This window comes from Giraffa tippelskirchi, chromosome 12 (genome assembly GCF_054371585.1).
Source record: "Giraffa tippelskirchi isolate mGirTip1 chromosome 12, T2T-mGirTip1v1.2.pri, whole genome shotgun sequence".
NCBI lineage: Eukaryota > Metazoa > Chordata > Mammalia > Artiodactyla > Giraffidae > Giraffa > Giraffa tippelskirchi.
Window position 1 is genome coordinate 75,048,902 of NC_137286.1, and position 26,016 is coordinate 75,074,917.

At 38.4% G+C, this 26,016-nt stretch overlaps 1 protein-coding gene across 8 annotated transcripts in view; it reads left to right on the forward strand.

The window, feature by feature from the left end:
- Window positions 1–26,016, forward strand: part of DIAPH3 (diaphanous related formin 3) — a 543,512-nt gene that overhangs the window by 155,420 nt on the left and 362,076 nt on the right. For all 8 annotated transcript variants that reach the window (XM_081551708.1, XM_081551712.1, XM_081551711.1 and 5 more), the window contains 4 exons: window positions 7,672–7,746; window positions 7,829–7,898; window positions 12,588–12,724; window positions 15,656–15,761. In XM_081551708.1, coding sequence (XP_081407834.1) covers window positions 7,672–7,746; window positions 7,829–7,898; window positions 12,588–12,724; window positions 15,656–15,761 — 388 coding nt within the window. The remainder of the gene's footprint in view (window positions 1–7,671; window positions 7,747–7,828; window positions 7,899–12,587; window positions 12,725–15,655; window positions 15,762–26,016) is intronic.

The window sequence follows — 26,016 nt, forward strand, 5'->3', positions numbered from 1 at the left end:
CCTTTTAGATTCCTCCCGCTTTCCTTGGCTCATAGCCCCTTCCTCCATCTTTACAGCCCCTGAAGGCAGATCAAGTCCATCTGAAGCTGTGAATCTCTTCTTCCATATCATCTCTCCAACCCGGCTGGGGAAGGGTCTCAGCCTCAATGCATTAGGTAATTATATTTGGATAATACAGTTTATCCAAATCTTCTGGATAATCTAGTTTCCCTATTTTAAAGTCATATGATAGTAATCATAAGTCTGTAATTAATTTCCCATTTCCTGTGCAAGGCAGTGCCTTCCTAGCTTCTGGTGTCAGGACGTGACCGACTTTGAGGGACAGGTGTGGGGTTACTCTGCCTGACGCATGCACACCCCGTGGTGGCTGCCACCCCTGTTGTGGCCTGTCAGTGCCTGTGGCATCGTTCAGGCATTCCTGCATGTGGGGTGTCAGCACCAAAATCTGGCGATGTGCGAGTCCCTCCATAAAGTAGTGTTTGCCTATGACCTATATGCATTCTCCTGTATACCTTAAATCATCTCTAAATTACTTATCATGCACAATACAATGTAAATTAGGCCTGGCAAATTGGTGTTAATACAACAGAAAGGCTATGTAAATAGTTGCTGCTATGTGGCAAGTTCATCCTTTGCCTTTTGGAACTTTTTGGAATTTTTTTTTCAAATGTTCTCGTTCTGCACTTGGTTGAACTGGTGGATGTGAGTGCTGACTGTGTATAGGTTTACACAAGGGCCTTCTGATCCAGCCACTTGGGCTCAGCATAGGCCTTGCTTTTCATATTTAATGGTTTTGAACATATTCCCTCTGGCTTAGCAACTCCTGTTTCTTTCTGTCACTGATTCTTTTAAGACTCAAGGCAGACATCAGCCTGTCTGGCCCCTGGAGAGGTCGATGCAGCTGCACCTTCAGTTCCCTTGTTGCCATGATTATAGTGCTACTTACATTATGGGAATACTTTTGCTTGACATTTGTTTTAACCAATAGTCTGTGAGTTTTCTCAGGGGCAGAGAATGTGTTTTTTTCAGTTTTGTATTTCTCATTCATCCAGTCTCATCACTTCATGGCAAATAGATGGGGAAACAGTGGCTGACTTTATTTTTTGGGGCTCTAAAATCACTGCAGATGGTGGTTGCTGCTATGAAATTAAAAGACACTTACTCCTTGGAAGGAAAGTTATGACCAACCTAGATAGCATATTGAAAAGCAGAGACATTACTTTGTCAACACAGGTCCGTCTAGTTAAGGCTATGGTTTTTCCAGTAGTCATGTCTGGATGTGAGAGTTGGACTTTAAAGAAAGCTGAGCACCAAAGAATTGATGTATTTGAACTGTGGTGTTGGAGAAGACTCTTGAGAGTCCCTTGGACTGCAAGAAGATCCAACCAGTCCATCCTAAAGGAGATCAGTCCTGTATGTTCATTGGAAGGACTGATGTTGAAGCTGAAATGCCAATACTTTGGGTACCTGATGCGAAGAGCTGACTCATTTGAAAAGACCCTGATGCTGGGAAAGATTGAGGGCAGGAGGAGAAGGGGAGGACAGAAGATGAGCTGGTTGGATGGCATCACCGACTCAATGGACATGAACTTGGGTGAACTCCAGGAGTTGGTGATGGACAGGGAGGCCTGGCATGCTGCGGTTCATGGGGTCGCAAAGAGTCGGACACGACTGAGCGACTGAACTGAACTGAGTGCAGTATCAAGCACACAGTGACCCCCTACTAACGGCTGACTGACTTGATTAATGAACTGGTTTTTTAGTAGTGGTGAAACATCGACCTTGGAGCAACAGTCAGTCAAGTCCTAAAGTGTGATGTAGGACAGGGACTCAGGTTCATCATTCTTGGTTCAGGATGGACAAGTACTAGTTCTGGGATAAGAATCGGTGTTTCTGGCATGAAGGCTGAGACAGGCTTGGTGATGTTGCATGGACCGTGTCCTCACTTGGTGCCTTTTTCTACATGTATCAAGTTAAGGGCAGGAACCTGGGCATTGGCAGACCAAGGTACTGTTTCAAGCGACCTTAACTTCTGTTGATGTGTCCCGTTACTTATACAGTTGACCCTTGAACAGGATGGATTTGAACCACATGGGTCCACTTACTTTTTTGGTTGTAAATACTATTATACTGCACAATCTGAGGTTGCTTGAATCTGAAGATATGGAGGAACCCCAGATATGGATATGGAGGGCTGACTATAGTAATACACTGATTTTTGACTAAGTGAGGGGTCAGTAACCTTAAGCTGCGTTGTTCAAGTCTCAACTCTGTGTAAAAGTGGGAGGTTATTCAGCTTCATTCTAAAACCGTTTGAGTGCTTAGTCTGTGCCAGGTGATTTAAACATAAATAAGAAATGGTCCCTGTCTGGTAGGTCTATTCCCCCGCTGACATCCATGACGCGTTTGTCTTTCTCTTCTTTAGAGTGCACTTGGGAGGAGAGGTAGTGACTTTTGTGTGTAGGAGGAGAATAGACGGCGCTTTATTCCTCTGGCCAGGGAGTCAGTTTGAGACCCGATTACCATTTTTGCTTAATGAGGTGACTATATTTGTTTCATAAAGCCAAAAATACACCAGAAACCATTTTGCACTTTTGATGTCATCCTCTGTCTGGAAGCAGTAACAGTTTCAAAGCCTAAGCTTCTTTGAACATTTGAAGGTGGTTTGAACATTTAATCCAGGACCAGCTGCCCTTCTCCCTCTTTTTTTTTCCTCTTCGGTTACTATTTCCCCCTCTTTTTCTTCTACACGGAGACCCCTTCTAGGAAGTGCTAAATGGTAATAATACACTTAGAAGTTTTTCTTGAAGCAATTAAAAGAGAAGAGTTTGGTATTTCCTGTCATAGAATTTTAAGAGGTAGCTTTTGTGTTAAATTAGTACTTAGCACGTTATTTTTGCTGTTTTAAAGCAATTTTTTTTCCATTACAAATGTCATACTAATCTCTGTCATTTCTATTCATGAATAAAAAATACTTACACAGTGCTTCTTCATCCATGAGTGCAAGTTTTAGTTAAACCTCATGCTGCCTTATGACACTATGCTGACAGGCACAGAATAAATAGAACAGATTTTGTTTCCTGAAGATTGATCATTTATAGATCAGTTGATAATTTTTTTTCCAGGTTGCTTCTTACATCGATGATGAGAAATTTTTCACTTCTGTAGAAAGCTATGGATTTTAATAAACCTTTGTCAGGACTGCTGACCTACCTACTCAATATCACTTTTTTATTTTGAACATCTTTTCCAGCAAAGATAGGAAGTGATATTTGCCCCTATTCTTAAAAATAACATTGCTGAAAATTGTAGGGGTGAGGGCAAAGCTTTTGAGACAATGAGCTTGTGAATGATAATTTGTTAATACAACAATATGTTGGTCTTGCAAATTTTCAAGGAAAACAGGAAACCGTTTAATGCATATTTATTTTATTTTAAACCATTACGTATTCAGTAGTTGCATTCACCAGCTTTCTTTTTATGTTTAAATATTTGTGCTTCTTTTGTTGTCAAGCATCTTAGCTTCCTCTCCCTGCATCCTGTCTGACTTGCCTTGTTTTTGATATGTTTTATGAAATGTAAAGTGTAGTCTGGCTTTCAGCAGGCTGTTGCCAGTCTCTCTGACTTTATTGTTGTTGATAAATTAATTCCCACCATGCGTTAAAGGCTTATAGTGTAAAGTAACAGGGTACAGTGCTTCTTTACATTCAACTTTTATAGAGAATTAGTTCATGCCTAATACTTTGGCCACCTAATGTGAAGAACTGACTCATTGGAAGAGACCCTGATGCTGGGAAAGATTCAAGGCAGGAGGAGAAGCAGACAACAGAGGATGAGATGGTTGGATGGCATCACTGGTGCAATAGACATGAGTTTGAGTCAACTCTGGGAGTTGGTGATGGACCGGGAGGCCTGGTGTGCTATAGTCCATGGGGTTGCAAAGAGTCAGACACGACTGAGTGACTGAACTAAACTGAACTGAATATGCATGAGTGGGTATAAGTTTTACTTTAATGACTCATATTCTACATTGTAGAAGACAGTTATTTAGTTTGTCCAGAAATAGTTGATTTGAGAACTTCTGTGGATCCCAGTATTCTATAATTATAAAGTTGTTATATTAGTAATGATACATTTTTTAAATAGCTCTGTTATATTAATATTTTTTATTAGTCAAACTTGATTTACCTGGGTTGATATACTTCCTAAATTTTATAGTGGGCTACAACATGAACATACTATGGGCATGTGTGTGTACGTTCTAAGTTGCTTCAGTTACGTCCATCTCTGTGTGACCTTATGGACTGTAGCCCGCCAGGCTTCTCTTTCCATGGGGTTCTCTAGGCAAGAATACTGGAGTGGGTTGCCATACCCTCCTCCAGAGGATCTTCCCAACTCAGGGATCAAACCCATGTCTTTTACATCTCCTACATTGGCAGCTGGCTTCTTTACCACTGGCGCCGCCTGGGGAGCCCATATTATATGCAATAATATCTTCTTTTTACATTAATATAATTTTAAAGTATTTGTATATTTTGTTGTAAGGCAGTTTTATGAGTAGTAAGTTTATTTTCCATAATGATTGAAAGTCATAGCAGTATGAATGATCCTAAGCCATTTATATTAGCTTTAGAATATTTTTTATGGGTATACTTTTGAAAACAGAGATTGTTGAAAATTCACCAAGTTTTACTGTGAAGTGCTAAGACAGGAGGGCCTGATGAGCAGAGTCTGTCCACATATCAGTGCCAGCTCTCAAAAAACCCTCAAATTACTTCTTGTGTGTTTGATTTCAAGCTTCCCTGCTGCAAGTGAAATTAGAATAAGTACAGAATAGGATGTCATCAAGGAGTTAAGTGGGATGTTATAGGTGTTTTCATGAAATGTGAAAGTAGATTTGAAATGACTACAAGTAATTTGTCAAGTGCATTCTTGAATTATTCTTATAGATAAGAGATGAGTAAAATAGTTTGAGAAGAGTCTGTCAATCTAAAAGGCAGATTCTTTTTTGGGTGGTGGTTAAAATCAAGGTGGTTTTAGAAAAGGCAGAGGAACCAGAGATCAAATTGCCAACATCCGCTGGATCATTGAAAAAGTAAGAGAGTTCCAGAAAAACATCTATTTCTGCTTTATTGACTATGCCAAAGCCTTTGACTGTGTGGATCACAATAAACTGTGGAAAATTCTTCAAGAGATGGGAATAGAGATGGGTCAGATCACCTGACCTGCCTCTTGAGAAACCTGTATGCAGGTCAGGAAGCAACAGTTAGAACTGGACATGAAACAAAGGACTGGTTCCAAATAGGAAAAGGAGTACCTCAAGGCTGTATATTGTCACCCTGCTTATTTAACTCATATGCAGAGTACATCATGAGAAACGCTGGGCTGGAGGAAGCACAAGCTGGAATCAAGATTACCGGGAGAAATATCAATAACCTCAGATATGCAGATGACACTACCCTTACGGCAGAAAGTGAAGAAGAACTAAAGAGCCTCTTGATGAAGGTGAAAGAGGAGAGTGAAAAAGTTGGCTTAAAGCTCAACATTCAGAAAACTAAGATCATGGCATCTGGTCCCATCACTTCATGGGAAATAGATGGGGAAACAGTGGAAATCGTGACTGACTTTATTTTTTTGCGCTCCAAAATCACTGCAGATGGTGATTGCAGCCATGAAATTAAAAGATGCTTACTCCTTGGAAGGAAAGTTATGACCAACCTAGACAGCATATTGAAAAGCAGAGACATTACTTTGTCAACAAAAGTCCATTTAGTCAAGGTTATGGTTTTTCCAGTGGTCACGAATGGATGTGAGAGTTGGACTATAAAGAAAACTGAGCACCAAAGAATTGATGCTTTGAATTGTGTTGTTGGAGAAGACTCTTGAGAGTCCCTTGGACTGCAAGGAGATCCAACCAGTCCATCCTAAAGGAGATCAATTCTGGGTGTTCATTGGAAGGACTGATGTTGAAGCTGAAACTCCAATACTTTGGGCACCTGATGGAAGAGTTGACTCATTTGAAAAGACCCTGATGCTGGGAAAGATTGAAGGCAGGAGGAGAAGGGGACGACAGAGGATGAGATGGCTGGATGGCATCACTGACTCAATGGATATGAGTTTGAGTAAGCTCCGGGAGTTGGTGATGGGCAGGGAGGCCTGGCATGCTGCAGTCCATGGGGTCGCAGAGTCAGGCACGACTGCACGACTGAACTGAACTGAAGTCAGAAACTGAATATTTAGGTGATTAAGTTATGTTCACCTTAATGTTTGTGTATAAAAGTGAAGAAAATGGAATTTTAAAATAATATTTTTATTTTTCATGCAAATATATTACATTTGGTGTTTATTCTTACTTTCTAAGGAATACACTGTTGTGTCTTAATTAAGAAAATGGCATTATGTCCTGGTATGTGACTTAAATTTTTTTAATCTTTATAACATCCTGCTTCTGATTATTGTTATTAACATTCCATTTTTTGAAGACTACCCCTCCCACATGCATAAAATCATACATACGAAATATATATACAAGCAAATTTATGAAAAGAAATATACATATATTTCATATTATATCTTTTTCTTTCCCCCACTTTTTAGAAAATAAATTGTTACCATTATTTTATTTATTGTGCTAGGTTTTCCAGATCACCACTGATTCTTGTAGGGTAGTTTTAGTATAGTTGGTATGAGCTGTTGTTTGTTGGCAGAGTTATCCTAATTACATATGCGTTGTTCTTTAATCACTTTGTGAAAGAGAAAGTGAAGTCTCTCACTCGTGTCGGACTCTTTGCAACCCTATGGACTGTAGCCTGCCAGGCTCTTGTGTCCAAGGGATTTTCTAAACAAATACTAGAGTAGGTGGCCATTTCCTTCTCCAGGGGGTCCTCTCGACCCAGATATCGATTCCACATCTCCTGCATTACCACGTGGATTCTTGACCACTGAGCCACCAGTGGAAGCCCCGGTTACATACATACTGTGATTTTATTAATGGGTTTATGGTATGGCAGTGGTTGTGTCATGATGGAAATAATGATGATGAAACTTTTTAAAATAAATACAGTTGAAGTTTGAAACTTTAAGAAATTGTTAACATTTATAAGGATGTGTTTTAGTGATTCAGGAAATTCTCATAGAACATGCTTTTTACAGCATTTTGACTAATTTTTTCAGTAATCTTTTTCTTTATGTGACCAGAGTCTTCTCTCTTCAAATGTTGCTCCCTTGCCCAGTGTCTGCTCTTTGGAACAGTCTCGAGTGAGGCTTGCCCAGTGGTGAGCTGGTGAACGTTTCACCGCCAGCTCTCTGGCTGAGGTGGTGCTCTGCCCAGCAGCATTGGCTGCTTCAGTCGTGTCAGTTCTCCCGACGCGGCAAGTGTGAACCGCTTACGTGACGTCAGTGGACATGGGGTTCGGACGAGCTGGGCTCGCTAAGCTCTCACAAGGCTGAGTGCAGGCTGGGGTCCCCCTCCCGTGGGCTGTCCCGTCATTGCTGCTGCTTTCACAACTGAGACTATGAATCATGAGTACCTTTATATACAGTGTTATTCTTTTGTTGTATTATGACTAGATTATCACAAATGCAAAATATTTGCGAGTATATACCATTATCGTGATATTCTAAACTAGAATACTGACTTAATATATGACTGTCGGTTTTTCTGTTTTCCAGTTGGGTGGAAAGCTTTGGACATGAGGGGCTTGGATTATTACTGGACATCTTGGAAAAGCTGATTAGTGACGAAATGTAAGTATTGCTAATGATTATTTCCAGTTAAGCTACATTTGCATGTCCAGTGATGATTCCAACACTGATATCTTTCATGCAGACAAGAAAAAATTGTGAAGAAGAATCAGCACAAAGTCATACAGTGTCTAAAGGCCTTGATGAATACCCAGGTATGCACATAGGTAACTGTATTGTTCTTTATTAGTTCTTACAGAAATTCTTATGAAGTAGAGTTATGTAATACAGAATTTGCAGCAAAGTGATGTATTGCTTTGATAAGCTGTTCAGTATATAATGGAAAAATACTGAATTGTGTTATTTCTGGTTTTGTATCAAATGAACTGTGTATCAACAGGAGACACTTGGGGATGAATAGACCCTCTTCTGCAGCTTACTCCGTCGTACACAGATTAGTTCTCTTTTCCTCCTGTCCTTCCTCCCCACCTCAGTACCTCCCTGTCTGTCTGCGTTTTGGTTCCCCTTTCTTCTTCCCTTCCTTCTTTTTTAATTTTCAAAAGTATAGCATGAATCAGCTTAGAAATCATACATGATTATTAAATATGATCTGCAGTAATACTTATTACCAAAGAATTAAGTTGGAAAAACTTTGTTTTTATAGTGTAAGAATTTAAATCTTTAATGAAATTAATGTGAACAGATATGAACAGATCTCAGAGGTGGAGCAATGATGCTTAATGCAAGTACTTAATGCTTAATGCTTGCACAATGCATGTTTGAACTTCACTGGTCCACTTACATGAGGATTTTTTGAAATAAATACATATTTGTACTGTAAATGTATTTTGTCTTATTTTTTTTTCAATAACATTTTCTTTTCTCTACCTTATTTTAAAAATAAAGTATATAATGCATTTAACGTATGAAATATGTCAATCGACTATTTATGTTATTGTTAAGGACTCAGGAGCAGGCTGAGTAGTGAAGCTTTTGGGGAATCAAATATTATACTCAGATTTCTGACTGCCTGAGGAGTTGGTGCCCCTAGTCCCTGTGATGTGCAAGGGTCAGCTATGATATTGACACCAAATATAATCTGGTGGATTTCCAGTTTGAATATTTAAGGAGCATCCATTAGAAGAGAGAAATGGTTTACGCCCTGTAGTGAAGCTGGATTTCTCTAACAGTGTTTCCTTTCTTTCATACTGTTAACTGCAGAAGTTAGCTCTATTCCAGGTTGTGTCTCTAGCTCTAACATCTAAATGCATCTACCTCCTTATCATGTGGAAGAATGATAGGTGTTTTCGTTCATTAGACAGTGGGAGAGGAAATTTTACCTATGGTGGATGATGATGTATGTGTGTTTTATAGCAAAACTGTATACTTCTGATCATTTTTAAAAATTCATTTTAAAAATGAATCCTTAGAGACTTCATACTTAAGTACTTGTTAAATTATTAACATTTACTTTTCTATTGATTAAATGGAGCAAATAGTTACATTTTCTAATTATTTTTCTTGCTGGACTATTTATGAATTTTTCATCATTTTCTGAAGCGTAACTTTCTGTTTTTAGCCAATGAAATATTTTTAACCTCTCTGCTTCCTCCAATCAGATATAATTTCAGGGAAAATTTCTGTTATAGAAATCATAACCCTTTTCTGTATTGAACTGATTGTTTTGTGAAAATTTGATTTTAGATATATTATATAGCTTTTGTAGAGTATGTTTTAGGAGTGAGTGAATAAAGGAATCACACTGTTAATAAGGAGTTTCCAGACTGAGCCTGTAATACCTGCTTTGGGGGGATGAGGGTGAAGGTAGGGGTGTGGGACCTCCTAAAGTAGGAATATGAATTGGAAATTTCAGTGGTCAGGGCTGAGTAGAAAAAACTCAGGAATGTTTTTTAAAAACCAAAGGGGTATTTGTGTCATAATTTGAGTTTGAGAAGAATGTCATGGTTAAAGTGAGGGGTTATATAGGAGATAATATTCTGACTTGGTTTGAGATCGAATTGGAACGAGAGTAAACTTTATGTGTTTATATTCTAATTAATATAATGTGATTTAATTATTATAGTATTGGATCATTTTGTTTATAGTTTATGTATATGGAATTTATGTATATACATTAAATATATTATCATTTTCATTTATTGCTACCACTTATGCTGATACAAATAAAAACTTACTAAAAAAATTTACTGATACTTGGAATTAGTATTATGTCTGAATTCTAAAGTTAATTGTATGTAGATTTTTGGTTAATTTTTTTTTCCTGTACCTTACCGTGAAATCTGATTAAAAGTTAATTGAATGATGAAAAATATAGTCTTTAAGAGAAAAAACCAGTATGATACCTTATTTGGTGCTAGTAATTAATTATATAATTGATATTATGGGCAAATCTAATAGGATTGCATGAAATTGAATACTAAATTGAAGTTTATAGTAGTTTTTAACCAGAAGAAAATTTTGATTATTTATGAGAAAATAAAAGTCAAGATGAAAAGTAAAATAACTCTGGATTAAGAGGTGGAACAGGGGCTTCATTTTGGTCAGTTAGCTTTTGGTTTGTTTCTTAAGGCACTCAGCTAGCTCGCCTTGGTCCTGAAGCCAGTCTTCCTCTTTGCTGCTGGGATTAACTCGCTGTGGATATTATTCAGCACCAGTGTTAGGTGTTCCACACAGGATTTAGGGGATTCACCTTCCCCCATCGAACACAGCTTCAGTGGCCCGAAATTCCATCTATTAAGTAATAATAGGCCTCAAGTAGAGAGCAAATGGAACCTGGCACTGGTTCTCAGTTTAGAACATTTGTGTTTTCCTATGATCTGGAGTGGATCCTTGGCATTCAGGGGAGAGACATTCTCAGACCTTCCACAGTTTGCCATCATCTCTCTAACCTTATAGTAGCCTTTATTTAATGCTCTTTAAATGCCAGTGCTGGTAAGTTGACTGTTTCTCTCACAGTTGATGGGTTTTGTTTTATGTTTATTTTTTTAAAAATAATCGAATGAGAATAATTTTATAGAAGTAGGCAGTAGTTCAGTGTTTAGCTCTAGATACTCAGTTGTGGTAATCTGGCCTCATTCCAATCTCAAAACAAGCACTGTCCAATATTCTGTTAGCAAAGTCAGGAGAATATTGCCTGTGAAGAAGCTTTGAGTTCACAGGATGCTGGTGGGAACCAGGAGATCAGGGAATGCTCCCATTCCGCTCTGGGCGTGTGATTCTGATGCCGGAAGGGCAGGTGGTGGGAAGGGCAGGGAAGTGCTGGGGGCAGCTTCTCTCAGTCTCAGGTTATTAAGGCAGAGCCAGCCTTTGGTAGTTCGTAATCAGCGGCTGATTGACTTCTTGAATTGGGTCTAAGTGATAATTTACAAACCTCTGACAATTCCCTGGAATCATTGTCAAGGCATGTTGTAGTCTCTGGCCCCATGCCTGCTTTTCTTTGTTTCCAGGTATGAAACAGCCTAGGATATCACAGAAGTGAGCATTTCTTGGCTGGTTCAGCTGCTGCTTTGTAAACATTTCCCTGTGGCCAACAGGGTAGAGAAGTCACTTCAAAAATCATACCCTGGGGCCCTTGCCCTTCTGTTTGTACTTCTTTCTTTGTGCCTGTGTTCCTTAGATAGTGGTTTGAAGTGAGTGCAGTATTTCACCACAGTGTGAAGCTTCTTTAAATAAATGCCATATGTAAGATAGGAAACATAAATAAGATTTCATAGCACTCAAAACATTTGGATCTAAGCTTGTTATAGATTTAACTTTGATACTGATATCTAATGCTAATTTTGAGTTTAATTGGGATTAAGTTCCTTTTTAGAGCTTAGTATTAATAATAATTCTAATCAACTAATTTCTCACTCTTTAAAAGGATCCTCTGGGATGTATGGTAAATAAATAGTACTGTTTTATTGCTTTCATTTATACTCTGTTATTTGATACTTATCTCCTATAGATTGTAAGTGGGCCCTGAGAGAAGTGTACATGTTTAAATCAAAATCAAAAAACATAACTCCTTATCTTCCAGTAGGATGTGACATCCTAGCAGTAGCAAACAAACCTTGTTTACATTCAAAGTCATCCCATTTATATTAATATCATGTGTTGTCTTTCTGATGACAAAATATCATTCTGATCAGAATACATATATTCCTACTGTAGTTTCTGCATGGTATCAGCCCAAATCACCCTTCAGCTTCTGCCCATTTATGAATCAAGTGTTACTGTCTTACCACATGTGGCTCCTGAGCCCTTGAGATGTGGCTGCTCTGAACTGAGATGTACTGTGAGTGTGGAATACACATTGGATTTTGAATACTTAGGAAGAAAAGAAGTAAAAGTATCTCGTCAATAAGTGTTTTGTAGTGATTACATGTTGAAATGATAACCTTTTGGATATATTGGAACGCTTCTATCAGAATGAGTTTTCCTTCTTGCTCGGCACTTTACGCAGTGCCTGGGGTTCACGCTGTGTTTCTCTGGACAGTGCTCTGGGCACTTCCTTGTGGTCCTCACCTCTTAGCAGCCTTCCTGCCCCCAGGAGAGCTCCTCCTGGGCATTCTGTGCCTGCCTGTTGGGGAATCTCAGTTTTCCTCGCTGCTTCTCCCTTTTTCCAGTTGGCCAGCTGCCTGTCTAATAATTGTCAGTTATACTGCTGAAAATTACCTGTGAGCAGTCATCTGTATTTGATTGATTTTCTTAGTTTTTAATGTAAAGGGAATGGTTCTATGCATTTTTTTAGAATGTTATACATTCTTTATGTTTTCTCACTTCACTACATGTGCAAGTATATTTTCTTATAAACATTCTTTTAATAACTACATTTTCTTCAGGGCAGTATTTTTTTTTAATTAACCACTAAAATTTAACCCCTTATTTCCAAAATGTTGTAGTATGGCTTGGAAAGAATTATGAGTGAAGAGAGGAGTCTTTCTTTGCTGGCCAGAGCCATCGATCCTGAGCACCCTGGCATGATGATGGATGTGGTGAAGCTCCTTTCTGCAGTGTGCATCGTAGGGGAGGAAAGCATGTAAGTCTCCTCAACTTGTTTCTCTAATTACACAGTAATTTAGTACAGTCTGATTCATTAATGTTTTCATCATTCTATTTTAGTCTAGAATTTACTTTAAATAAATGAGATATACTTAAGCAGCTTATTTAGATTCATATTGGCTGAACAGAAATGAAAAATTTTTCTCTTAATCAATACAGTAGTTATGGGCTGACATGTTTCTCTGAAAAACGGATTTATTTATTATTTTTAAACTGTTTTGAACTCAGACCCTCAATAAACAGTCTAAATAAAGACTTTGAAAAATACACAAATTGGTTCTGTTTCTTATGATTTTTTTTTCAGATATAAGTGAATAATTGATAATGTAATGATTAAGGGTACAATGTCCTTGACCATAAAGTATATACTAAAGTTTGAACTTTAAAGACGTTATCCACAATTTCTAAAGCTGTAACCAGAAAGCCATTACATGTATTGAAATATAAAGAGAAACCTTTTGTCTTTTTAAGGAAGATTAGTGTTCTTGTTATAAGAGAGCATTTAAAAATTACTTAAAATGCCTTTTGTCTATGGTAAAGATATTGAAACTGAACAACCAACAGACCAAACAGAAACAGCCTTCTGACCTGTAAGTGCAGGCACAGCCCTGTGAGTGAAACCTCCAGCACGCATTTGAAACTTGTCCCTGGAGGTCCCCTGGGTCCGCAGACTATAGCCCCGCCCAGGTGGACTTCCCTGGAGAGGCAGCGGGCTCCCCCCGGCCGTGCCCCTCCCTGGATGAGGCCCTGTCTGCTGCCTCCCAGCTGCAGAGCCAAGCCTGCAGCTTTAGCACCTTGCCATTGTAAGAAGGCCGCCCAAGTGTGAATTTACTGTGGAAGCCCGACTGCCTCCTCTGTCCCCTCCCTCGCCTCCTTCCCTCCGTCCTCCTGTGTCTTCCTCCACCGCCCTCCTCCCCTGCATCCCGTCCTTCCCATCTGTCTCCTTCCTTCCCAGCCCCTTCCTCCTTCCCTTCTTGTCTTCCTCTTTCTCTATTCTCTTTCTCGTTTTCCTCCTTCCTCTTCTACTCCTTTTCCTTCACTTCCATGTTACTTTTATTATTTCTTGACTTCAGATAGATTATTTAAATGATGTAAACAACTCTTAGGGCTAAAGTGTCTATGTCCACAAACTGAGATTTTATAGTATACTGGGTACTGTTAGCATAAGTATTCTTTAAAGAAATAGCAAGTATATTTCTTACATAACCATCGTTCTTTATATTTGACTATAATTACTTACTACTGTATGTTTTTGCCCACCAGAGCTTCATTTACTCACGCTCAAGGCAGAGTAGGGTTGTAGTGGTTAAAAGCTGTCTGGATCCAGATCCTTTCTCTAGCACTGTACCATTTAGTAGATGTGAGACCTTAGACAAATTGCTTAACCCTTTTCTGCTTCACTTTCCTAACTTACAGTATAGCATAGCGATAATAGCAACTTTGTAGAATTAGGTGCACTAAGTTCAGTTCAGTTCAGTCGCTCAATCGTGTCCGACTCTTTGCTGACCCCGTGAACCGCAGCACGCCAGGCCTCCCTGTCCATCACCAGCTCCCGGAGTCCACCCAAACCCAAGTCCATCAAGTCGGTGATGCCATCCAACCATCTCATCCTTTGTTGTCCCCTTTTCCTCCTGCCCCCAATCCTTCGCAGCATCAGGGTCTTTTCCAATGAGTCAACTCTTCGCGTGAGGTGGCCAAAGTATTGGAGTTTCAGCTTCAACATCAGACCTTCCAATGAACACCCAGGACTGATCTCCTTTAGGATGGACTGGTTGGATCTCCTTGCAGTCCAAGGGACTCTCAAGAGTCTTCTCCAGCACCGCAGTTCAAAAGCGTCAATTCTTCGGGGCTCAGCTTTCTTCATAGTCCAACTCTCACATCCATATATGACCATTGGAAAAACCATAGCCTTGACTAGACGGACCTTTGCTGGCAAAGTAATGTCTCTGCTTTTTAATATGCTATCTAGGTTGGTCATAACTCTCCTTCCAAGGAGTAAGTGTCTTTTAATTACATGGCTGCAATCACCATCTGCAGTGATTTTGGAGCCCCCAAAAATAAAGTCAGCCACTGTTTCCACCGTTTACCCATTTATTTCCCATGAAGTGATGGGACCAGATGCCATGATCTTAGTTTTCTGAATGTTGAGCTTTAAGCCAATTTTTTCACTCTTCTCTTTCACTTTCATCAACAGGCTTTTTAGTTCTTCTTCACTTTCTGCCATAAAGGTGGTGTCATCTGCATATCTGAGGTTATTGATATTTCTCCTGGCAATCTTGATTCCAGCTTGTGCTTCTTCCAGCCCTGCGTTTCTCATGATGCATTCTGCATTTAAGTTAAATAAGCAGGGTGACAATATATAGCCTTGACATACTCCTTTTCCTATTTGGAACCAGTCTGTTGTTCCACGTCCAGTTCTAACTGTTGCTTCCTGACCTGCATACAGGTTTCTCAAGAGACAGGTCAGGTGGTCTGGTATTCCCATCTCTTTCAGAATTGTCCACAGTTTATTGTGATCCACACAGTCAAAGGCTTTGGCATAGTCAATAAAGCAGAAATAGATGTTTTTCTGGAACTCTCTTGCTTTTTTGATGATCCAGCGAATGTTGGCAATTTGATCTAGCTAATATATTTATAACACAGTTTACATAGTACCTGATGTGTAGTAAGCACTGTATGAATGAATGTTTGATAAGTAAATATGATCATAGGGTTATTATGAGGAATAAATGAATATGTAGCATGGTTTGTGTTTGATATGTGCTATGGAATCAGTAAACCACTTTTAAAATGTTATTGCTTGCCTAGAAGTAGTGACTCTGGAGCTTAGTAGGTTAAACTATTGTACTGAGTTACTTGGGTTATTTGCTGTTTGCAACTTAATTTGTAATTTCAAATTTTCTAATAGCCTTGAAGAAGTCTTAGCAGCTTTAACATCAGCTGGAGAAGAAAGAAGAATTGACAGATTTTCTTCTATTGTGGAAGGTCTTCAGCACAATTCAGTTCAATTGCAAGTAGGTTTCATTTTTATCATGCGTACATTTTGTAAATGTTTTCTGACTGACTTATATTTAATAATAACATGATACTGTATATGCCATTTAATATTTTATGCCATTTTTAATAAGGATGGCTTTCTAGCTTATACTATATCATAATTTATCTTACAGATACAACTTTGTATACACCTATAATTATTTCCTTCGGTTCCTAGAAAGTTGACTTACTAGGTTTCTCTGTGAAATATATAATCATAATAATCCATGAATTGTTGTCTAAGGAGTTGATTATTATAATTTTTTAAAAAGTTTCAACAATTAAGTGAATTGTGGCTTTTCATTGTATTAGTTTTATATCTGGAAAGTTGAGAGTTTTCATGAGTAAAGAGACCAAGGTACACTTAGAGATTTTCAAATATTTTATTTTAAATGCTCCCAAAACATCACATTAGATTGAAACATTATAGTACCCAAGTTACCTATCTAATATTCATTTAAGTTCCCTGTCTTTCTTGAAACAATAATTTTATTGCTATAATTTTTGTTGTAGCCATTGCTAATAAAACCTGAGTATCTTTAAGGAATTATTGTAGCCTGGTTTCTATCTTCAAATTTTTAAAAATCTAATTGGTGTGGTTGTTACCTGGCTATAGAGAATTTTATAAGATCCTCAGATGTTTATAATGTATAATAAAATTTGGAAACTGAGACTGCTAATAGATATGAAGTAAATCTGTTTTACACTTAATAGTCAGACATTATAGTTATAAATTTTATTTTAAAACTGTATACCTTGATGAGTTAATTGTTCTCAATTTGGTAGGAATAGAAGAGCCAGATCTTAGTGTTAAATTAATAAAAATGAGCAAGATGTTTGATGACAAATCAGAAAACGTTTAGTTAGTTTAATCGCTCAGTTGTGTCCGACTCTTGCCAGCGTGCCAGGCGTCCCTGTCCATCACCAACTCAATGAGCTTGCTCATACTTATCTCCATTGAGTCGGTGATACCATCCAACCATCTCATCCTCTGTTGTCACCTTATCCTGCCGCCTTCAATCTTTCGCAGCATCAGGGTCTTTTCCAATGAGTTACTTCTTCGCATCAGGTGGCGAAAATATTGGAACTTCAGCTTCAGCATCAGTCCTTCCAATGTATATTCAGGGCTGATTTCCTTTAGGATGGACTGGTTGGATCTCCTTGCTGTGCAAGGGACTCTCAAGAGTCTTCTGCAACACCACTGTTTAAAGCATCGATTCTTCGGCTCTCAGCTTTCTTTATGGTCTAACTCTTACATCCATACATGACCACTGGAAAAACCATAGCTTTGACTAGACGGAACTTTGTTGACAAAGTAATGTCTCTGCTTTTTAATATGCTGTCTAGATTGGTCATAACGTTTCTTCCAAGGAGCAAGCGTCTTTTGATTTCATGCTGCAGTCACCATCAGCAGTGACTTTGGAGCCCAGGACAGTAAAGTCTGTCACTGTTTCCATTGTTTCCCCATCTAATTGCCATGAAGTGAAGCAATCAGATACCATGGTCTTGTTTTTTTTGAATGTTGAGTTTTCACCTTGCTTTTTCACACTCTTTCACTTTCATCAAGAGGCTCTTTAGTCCTTCTTTGCTTTCTGCCATAAGGGTGGTGTCATCTGCGTATCTGAGGTTACTGATGTTTCTCCTGGCAATCTTTTTTTTTTTTTTTTAAATAAATTTATTTATTTTAGTTGGGGGCTAATTACTTTACAATGTTGTAGTAGTTTTTGCCATACATTGACCTGAATCAGCCATGGGTTTACATGTGTTCCCCTTCCTGGACCCCCCTCCCACCTCCCTCCCCATCCCATCCCTCTGGGTCATCCCATTGCCCCAGTCCTGAGCATTTGTCTCATGCATCGAACATGGAATGGTTTTCTGTTTCACATATGATAATATACATGTTTCAATGCTATTGTCCCAGAACGTCCCACCCTCACCTTCTCCCTCAGAGTCCATAAGACTGTTCTATGCATCTGTGTCTCTTATTCTGTCGTGCATATAGGGTTATCGTTACCATCTTTCAAATTCCATATATATGCATTAGTATACTGTATTGTTGTTTTTCTTTCTGGCTTACTTCACTCTGTATAATGGGCTCCAGTTTCATCCATCTCAATAGAACCGATTCAAATGTATTTTTTTTTAATGGCTGAGTAATATTCCATTGTGTATATGTAACACAGCTTCCTTATCCATTCGTCTGCTGATGGACATCTAGGTTGCTTCCATGTCCTGGCTATTGTAAACAGTGCTGCGATGAACATTGGGGTACATACCTCTCTTTCCATTCTGGTTTCCTCGGTGTGTATGCCCAGCAGTGGGATTGCTGGGTCATATGGCAGTTCTATTCCCAGTTTTTTAAGGAATCTCCACACTGTTCTCCATAGTGGCTGTACTAGTTTGCATTCCCACCAACAGTGTAAGAGGGTTCCCTTTTCTCCACACCCTCTCCAGCATTTATTGCTTGTAGACTTTTGGATAGCAGCCATTCTGACTGGTGTGAAATGGTACCTCATTGTGGCTTTGATTTGCATTTCTCTAATAATGAGTGATGTTGAGCATCTTTTCATGTGTTTGTTAGCCATCTGTATGTCTTCTTTGGAGAAATGTCTGTTTAGTTCTTTGGCCCATTTTTTGATTGGGTCGTTTATTTTTCTGGAATTCAGCTGCAAGAGTTGCATGTATATTTTTGAGATTAACTGTTTGTCTGTTGCTTCGTTTGCTATTATTTTCTCCCATTCTGAAGGCTGTCTTTTCACCTTGCTTATAGTTTCCTTTGTTGTGCAAAAGCTTTTAATTTTAATTAGGTCCCATTTGTTTATTTTTGCTTTTATTTCCGATATTCTGGGAGGTGAGTCATGGAGGATCCTGCTGTGATTTATGTCGGAGAGTGTTTTGCCTATGTTTTCCTCTAGGAGTTTTATAGTTTCTGGTCTTACGTTTAGATCTTTAATCTGTTTTGAGTTGATTTTTGTATATGGTGTTAGGAAGTGTTCTAGTTTCATTCTTTTACAAGTGGTTGACCAGTTTTCCCAGCACCACTTGTTAAAGAGATTGTCTTTTCTCCATTGTATATTCTTGCCTCCTTTGTCGAAGATAAGGTGTCCATTGGTGCGTGGGTTTATCTCTGGGCTTTCTATTTTGTTCCATTGATCTATATTTCTATCTTTGTGACAGTAGCATACTGTCTTGATGACTGTGGCTTTGTAGTAGAGCCTGAAGTCAGGCAGGTTGATACCTCCAGTTCCATTCTTCTTTCTCAAGATTGCTTTGGCTATTCGAGGTTTCTTATATTTCCATACAAATTGTGAAATGATTTGTTCTAGTTCTGTGAAAAATACCATTGGTAGCTTGATGGGGATTGCATTGAATCTATAGATTGCTTTGGGTAGTATACTCATTTTCACTATATTAATTCTTCCAATTCATGAACACGGTATATTTCTCCATCTGTTTGTGTCCTCTTTGATTTCTTTCATCAGTGTTTTATAGTTTTCTATATACAAGTCTTTTGTTTCTTTAGGTAGATATATTCCAAAGTATTTTATTCTTTTTGTTGCAATGGTGAATGGTATTGTTTCCTTAATTTCTCTTTCTGTTTTCTCATTATTGGAGTATAGAAATGCAAGGGATTTCTGTGTGTTAATTTTATATCCTGCAACTTTACTATATTCATTGATTAGCTCTAGTAATTTTCTGGTAGAGTCTTTAGGGTTTTCTATGTAGAGGATCATGTCATCTGCAAACAGTGAGAGTTTTACTTCTTCTTTTCCTATCTGTAATCCTTTTATTTCTTTTTCCGCTCTGATTGCTGTGGTCAAAACTTCCAAAACTATGTTGAATAGTAGTGGTGAAAGTGGGCATCCTTGCCTTGTTCCTGACTTTAGGGGAAATGCTTTCAATTTTTCACCATTGAGGATAATGTTTGCTGTGGGTTTGTCATATATAGCTTTTATTATGTTGAGGTATGTTCCTTCTATTCCTGCTTTCTGGAGGGTTTTTATCATAAATGGATGTTGAATTTTGTCAAAGGCTTTTTCTGCATCTATTGAGATAATCATATGGTTTTTATCTTTCAATTTGTTAATGTGGTGTATTACATTGATTGATTTGCGGATGTTAAAGAAACCTTGCATTCCTGGGATAAAGCCCACTTGGTCATGATGTATGATCTTTTTAATATGATGTTGGATTCTGTTTGCTAGAATTTTATTAAGGATTTTTGCATCTATGTTCATCAGTGATATTGGCCTGTAGTTTTCTTTTTTTGTGGCATCTTTGTCTGATTTTGGAATTAGGGTGATGGTGGCCTCATAGAATGAGTTTGGAAGTTTACCATCTTCTGCAATTTTCTGGAAGAGTTTGAGTAGGATAGGTGTTAGCTCTTCTCTAAATTTTTGGTAGAATTCCGCTGTGAAGCCTTCTGGTCCTGGGCTTTTGTTTGCTGGAAGATTTCTGATTACAGTTTCGATTTCCGTGCTTGTGATGGGTCTGTTAAGATCTTCTATTTCTTCCTGGTTCAGTTTTGGAAAGTTATACTTTTCTAAGAATTTGTCCATTTCTTCCAAGTTGTCCATTTTATTGGCATATAGCTGTTGGTAGTAGTCTCTTATGATCCTTTGTATTTCTGTGGAGTCTGTTGTGATCTCTCCATTTTCATTTCTAATTTTGTTGATCTGATTCTTCTCCCTTTGTTTCTTGATGAGTCTGGCTAATGGCTTGTCAATTTTGTTTATCTTCTCGAAAAACCAGCTTTTAGTTTTGTTTATTTTTGCTATGGTCTCTTTTGTTTCTTTTGCATTTATTTCTGCCCTAATTTTTAAGATTTCTTTCCTTCTTCTGACCCTGGGGTTCTTCATTCCTTCCTTCTCTAGTTGCTTTAGGTGTAGAGTTAGTTTATTTATTTGATTTTTTTCTTGTTTCTTGAGGTACGCCTGTATTGCTATGAACCTTCCCCTTAGCATTGCTTTTACAGTGTCCCATAGGTTTTGGGTTGTTCTGGCAATCTTGATTCCAGCTTGTGCTTCATCCAGCCCAGCATTTTGCATGGTGTGCTCTGCATATAAGTTAAATAAGCAGGATGACAATATACAGCCTTGACATTCTCCTTTCCCAATTTGAAACCAGTCTGTTGTTGCATGTCTGGTTCTAACTGTTGCTTCTTGACCTGCATACAGACTTCTCAGGATTCAGGTAAGGTGGTGTGATAGTCCCCTCTCTTTAAGAATTTTGCACCGGTTTTGTGATCCACACAGTCAAAGGCTTGGTGTAGTTAATAAAAGAAGTAGATGTTTTTCTGGTACTCTGTTACTGTTTCTATGATCCAACAGATGTTTTTCAATTTGGTCTCTGGTTTCTCTGCCTTTTCTAAATGCAGCTTGAACATTTGGAAGTTCTCAGTTCATGTACTGTTAAAGGCTCGCTTGAAGAATTGTGAGCATTACTTTGCTATCGTGTGAGATGAGTACAATTGTGCTGTAGTTTGAGCATTCTTTGTCATTGCCTTTCTTTGGGATTGGAATGAAAACTGATCTTTTCCAGTCTTGTGGCCACTGCTTACGTTTCCAAATTTGCTGGCACATTGAGTGCAGCACTTTCACAGCATCATCTTTTAGGATTTGAACTAGCTCGACTAGAATTCCATCTCCTCCACTAGCTTTGTTCGTAGTGATGCTTCCTGAGGAACACTGACTTCACATTCCAGGATGTCTGGCTCTAGGTGCTTGATCACACCATCTTGGTTATCTGGCTCATTAAGGTCTTTTTTTGTATAGTTCTGCCACCCATTCTTAAGATCTTCTGCTTTTAGGTCCAAACTATTTCTCTCCTTTTTTGTGCCCATCTTAGCATGAAATGTTCCCTCGGTATCTCTAATTTTCTTGTAGAGATCTCTAGTCTTTTCCCATTCTGTTGTTTGCCTCTATTTCTTTGTATTGATCACTGAGGAAGGCTTTCTTATCTCTCCTTGCTATTGTTTGGAACTCTGCATTCAAATGGGTATATCTTTCCTTTTCTCCTTTGCCTTTCTCTTCTCTTCTTTTCTCAGCTATTTGTAAGGCCTTCTCAGACAACCATTTTTCCTTTTTGCATTTCTTTTTCTTGGGGATGGTTTGATTACCACCTCCTCTACAATGTCATGAACCTCCGCCCATAGTTCTTCAGTAACTCTGTCTATCAGATCTAATCCCTTGAATCTATTTGTCACTTCCACTGTATAATTGTGGGCTTTGATTTAGGTCATTCGTGAATGTCTCGTGCTTTTCCCTACTTTCTTCAATTTAAGTCTGAATTTGGCCATAAGGATTTCATGATCTGAGCCTCAGTCAGCTCCCGGTCTTGTTTTTGCTGACTGTATAGAGCTTCTCCATCTTTGTCTGCAAAGAATATAATCAGTCTGACTTCGGGGTTGAGCATATGATGATGCCCACGTGTAGAGTCATCTCTTGTGTTGTTGGAAGGTGTTTGCTATGACCAGTGTGTTCTCTTGGCAAAACCCTGTTATTCCTTGTCCTGCTTCATTTTATACTCCAAGGCCAGAAAATATTAGGTATTGTCTAATGATTTTTTCTGACCTTTCTGAGGATGGTGTTTGTGAATCTCCTTCTGATGACAGCATTTGCTAATGGCAGTGATGAGCCCTTTGCGATTGGTGTCTCGGAGCAGTAGGCAGCCTTGAAGGTCTGAGTCCTGTGTGATCACTCTTGCATGAGTCCAGTCCCTAGAGCTTCTGGAAATGAGCCCGCCCTTCCTCATCTGGGAGTTGGGCCTGGGCTGTGTGTCCACGGCTGACTTCAGCCCTGCTCCTTCAGTTGCTTGTCGGCTGGGGTCTGTTCATTCATACACCTTTACCCTTTTCTCCCTTTCCCCTCCTTTCTCATTGGCCCCAGATTTCTTGTTCACCACAGTACTAATGAAGGGTGAATCTGAAAGAACCTGTGTAGAGAAAAGCTGAACAATCACTTTATCTGAGTTTTCTTCTAATACTCATGTACCTTTAACTTTTATAGTATCTGTGCAAATCCCAGTAGGTTATTAGATTAATTTTGGTAATTTGTGTAGCATATTAGAAATTATGCCTCATTAAAAAAAATCTCAGTATAAAATGTGATAGTTACATGTAAATTTTAAGTGAACACCTTTTTGTTCTAATACATGCTTTTCATATTTAATGACACACATGTTACAGGAATGATGAAATGAATAGAGTTTTGAATCAGCCAGACTTGAATCTGAATCCAACTTTTCACATCCTAGCTTTAAGAGATTCTAGATCATTTCCTCAATCTTTTCTATACCTCAGTTTTCCCAGTTTCAAGATGTCAATAATCTCAGTACCCAGCTCATTGTTGATGCAAGGATTACATAGGATATGAATTCAAATGCTTAGGACACTGCTTGGTTCATTAACAGAAGCATTCAGTAAATGCTGGCTTTAAAAAGTATTTTGGTAAATTGAAAAGACAAAGTCAGTGTAGATTAAATGTGATCTTCATTTTTTAAGGAAACATTACCAGTGCTGATATTAAAATTCGTACTTAACTATGCAGCATTTAATGAAAACGTATTAACAAAAATTTATGTTCACACATAAATGCATGCACAGATTTTTATAGTAGTTTTATTTGTCATAGCCTCACACTGTGAACAACCCAGATGTCCCTCAACAGGTGGATGGTTACACTGTGGTACACCTGTACATAGAATACCCTTCGACATTAGAAAGGATGAACTATCGATTTATACAGCTTGCATGAATCTTCAGAGAATTATCCAGATTGAAAAATGCTAGTCCTAAAAGGTTACACGCTGTGTGATTCCATTCTTGGAATCAAATGGATTGTGATTCCATTCTTGGAATCAAAGCAAATTATAGAGAGCAATTTTCTAAGAACAATTTACTGCTTTACTGGTTTTGAAAGGTTTGGAATGGGGTCTGGAAAAGTGTTGGATATGGCTATAAATAATAGCAGGAAGGAATGTTGTGTGGTTAAAGCTCTTCTGTATCTTGATTGTGTTGATGGTGACACAGATCTATACATGTGATGAAATTGTGTAGAACTGTACATGCATCCACAGTTGAGTGTAAAGCTGATAAAATCTGAAAAAACTCTGTGGATAGTACTAATTTCAACTTCTTGGTTTCAGTATTGTACTATACTGATGCAGGATGTTACCAATGGGAGGAATTGTGTGAGGAGTACTGAGGACTAATCTGTATTTTCCTTCCAAACTTCCCATGAGTCTGTAATTAATTCAAAATAAAAGGTTTAAATCTTGATAAAATTGAGCTTCCAACTTTATTTTTTTGCATCATTATTACATCATTTGATATTTGAAAGCTGTGAGGGACAAGATCAAGGGCTTGCTAAGAGCAAAGCTGACTTCTGCCGAGGTACGTGACAGGGTTGACTCATTGACTGGGAGGTCTGCCCTTCACTGTTGCTGTCTAGTCACTAAGTTGTGTCCGACTCTTTGTGGCCCCGTGGACTGTAGCCCGCCAGGCTCCTCTGTCATGGGGCTTCCCACGCAGGATCAGTGGCGCAGACTGCCGCTTCTTCCTGCTGGGACTCTTCCCTGCCCAGGGACCGCACCTGGGTCTCCTGCTTGGCAGGCAGGCTCTTTACCACTGAGCCACCTGAGAAGCCCTAGGTCGTTTATACTTTTTGGTTATTATTATGCTACTGTGAATATTTGTGGAGATGATATTTTTAAACAGCTGATAGTTTGCCTTACTCCGTGCTAGGGCATTAAGGATGGCGAGGAGGGGCTGGCAGCAGCCTCTTCCTGGACAGCGGTGGAAGCCACGCAGTTAATTCACTTCTTGAGAAGTTTTCACCAGGATACAGTTGGCTGATTATATTTGCTTTAATGAAACCAACTGCCTTATTAATTATATTTTCTGTTATGCTTAGTAGTGTTATTTTTTTAAGTCCTATGAACACTGAAGTTTCTTGGTAAAATTTTTGAAGTTTAATTTTCATTGAGAAGTAAAGGTCATTAGCATCATTTAAATTTCTTTCTTGTGGTCTTGATTAAGAATAGACAATGGTAAGAATTGTGCTAAATTCTAATATCTCTACTGAATAGTTTTGTTGTGAGTTTTTACACTAATGGATGTTTCTTCTTATAAAACCAAATATATGAAACAGCTAGCAGGTAAGAAGTTAAAAGTAAAGATATTATTTTCCAGATAGCTAACTTGGGGGGATATAACTAAATAAATTCTTTTTCTGGGATTGCTTGTGCTCTATTTCCTTTGAAATGGTCAAACAATACTGTAGTAGTAATATCTAAATATCTTTTCTTTTTGGGTATTTCTCAATTAAATAGAAATAAAAAATATTTTAGCACTAGCCAGTTATAGTTTTTCCATATGGCTACTGCTCTAAGTACCCATTTTATTCCATTAGTTATATAAGTTGCACTTATTAAAATGTACTAGACAGGAGTGATATTAGCAAATCAAATTAAAAATAAACATTATTTGTCTCCGAATAAAGTAGAAACCAGTTGTCTGCTTTTAAATTTGAGAAAATAGGAGATAGTAAAATTTTTTTAAAAAACCTCATTGTTCTTTTATTACAAAGTATATTTATTCCAAAGTACTTTTTAAAGGAGGATCGTTACATTTTCTTGAGTCTTATAATAATAATCATGAAGATAATGTGACTGCTTCTGATTTTGATAGAATTGAGCAGACTTCCATTCCTCTCCCCACATAGTATAGTAAGAAAGTGCACAATTGAGTACCAACAATAACTTAAAATTATTTCAGGCCTTATAGAATCTTATCAGAAAAGAAAGTATAAGTGTAAATATCGCACTTAAATGTACATTACTTTCTTTTCCCAAGTGTGTCATACAGAGGTTTTCATCTTCAAGCAAAGTAATCCTCTGGTTAATTTAAGTGGGAAACAGGACTGAGTACCTTACAGAATTTCTAGTAGTCTGGGGCCCCTGTGTGGATTTATGTAGCAGCAGTAATGCGGAAGAGGAGACAGCAGACCACATCCGGGAATGCCCTACTGGAAACAGCACTCCTAATCCCTGCCTTGGGCTGCCCTCAAGAGCTCTGCCACCCTGCTGGGGGAGCTTCAGCCACACCCACACCTTCGGTCACAGGGTCCAGCCTTCAGGTGCGTGATCAGCCTCTTGTGTTGGCTGGGTCTTCCGGAGAGGAGGGTTGGAATAATGTGGATGGGCCAATCTCTAGTGTCTGTCACACTTTGATTT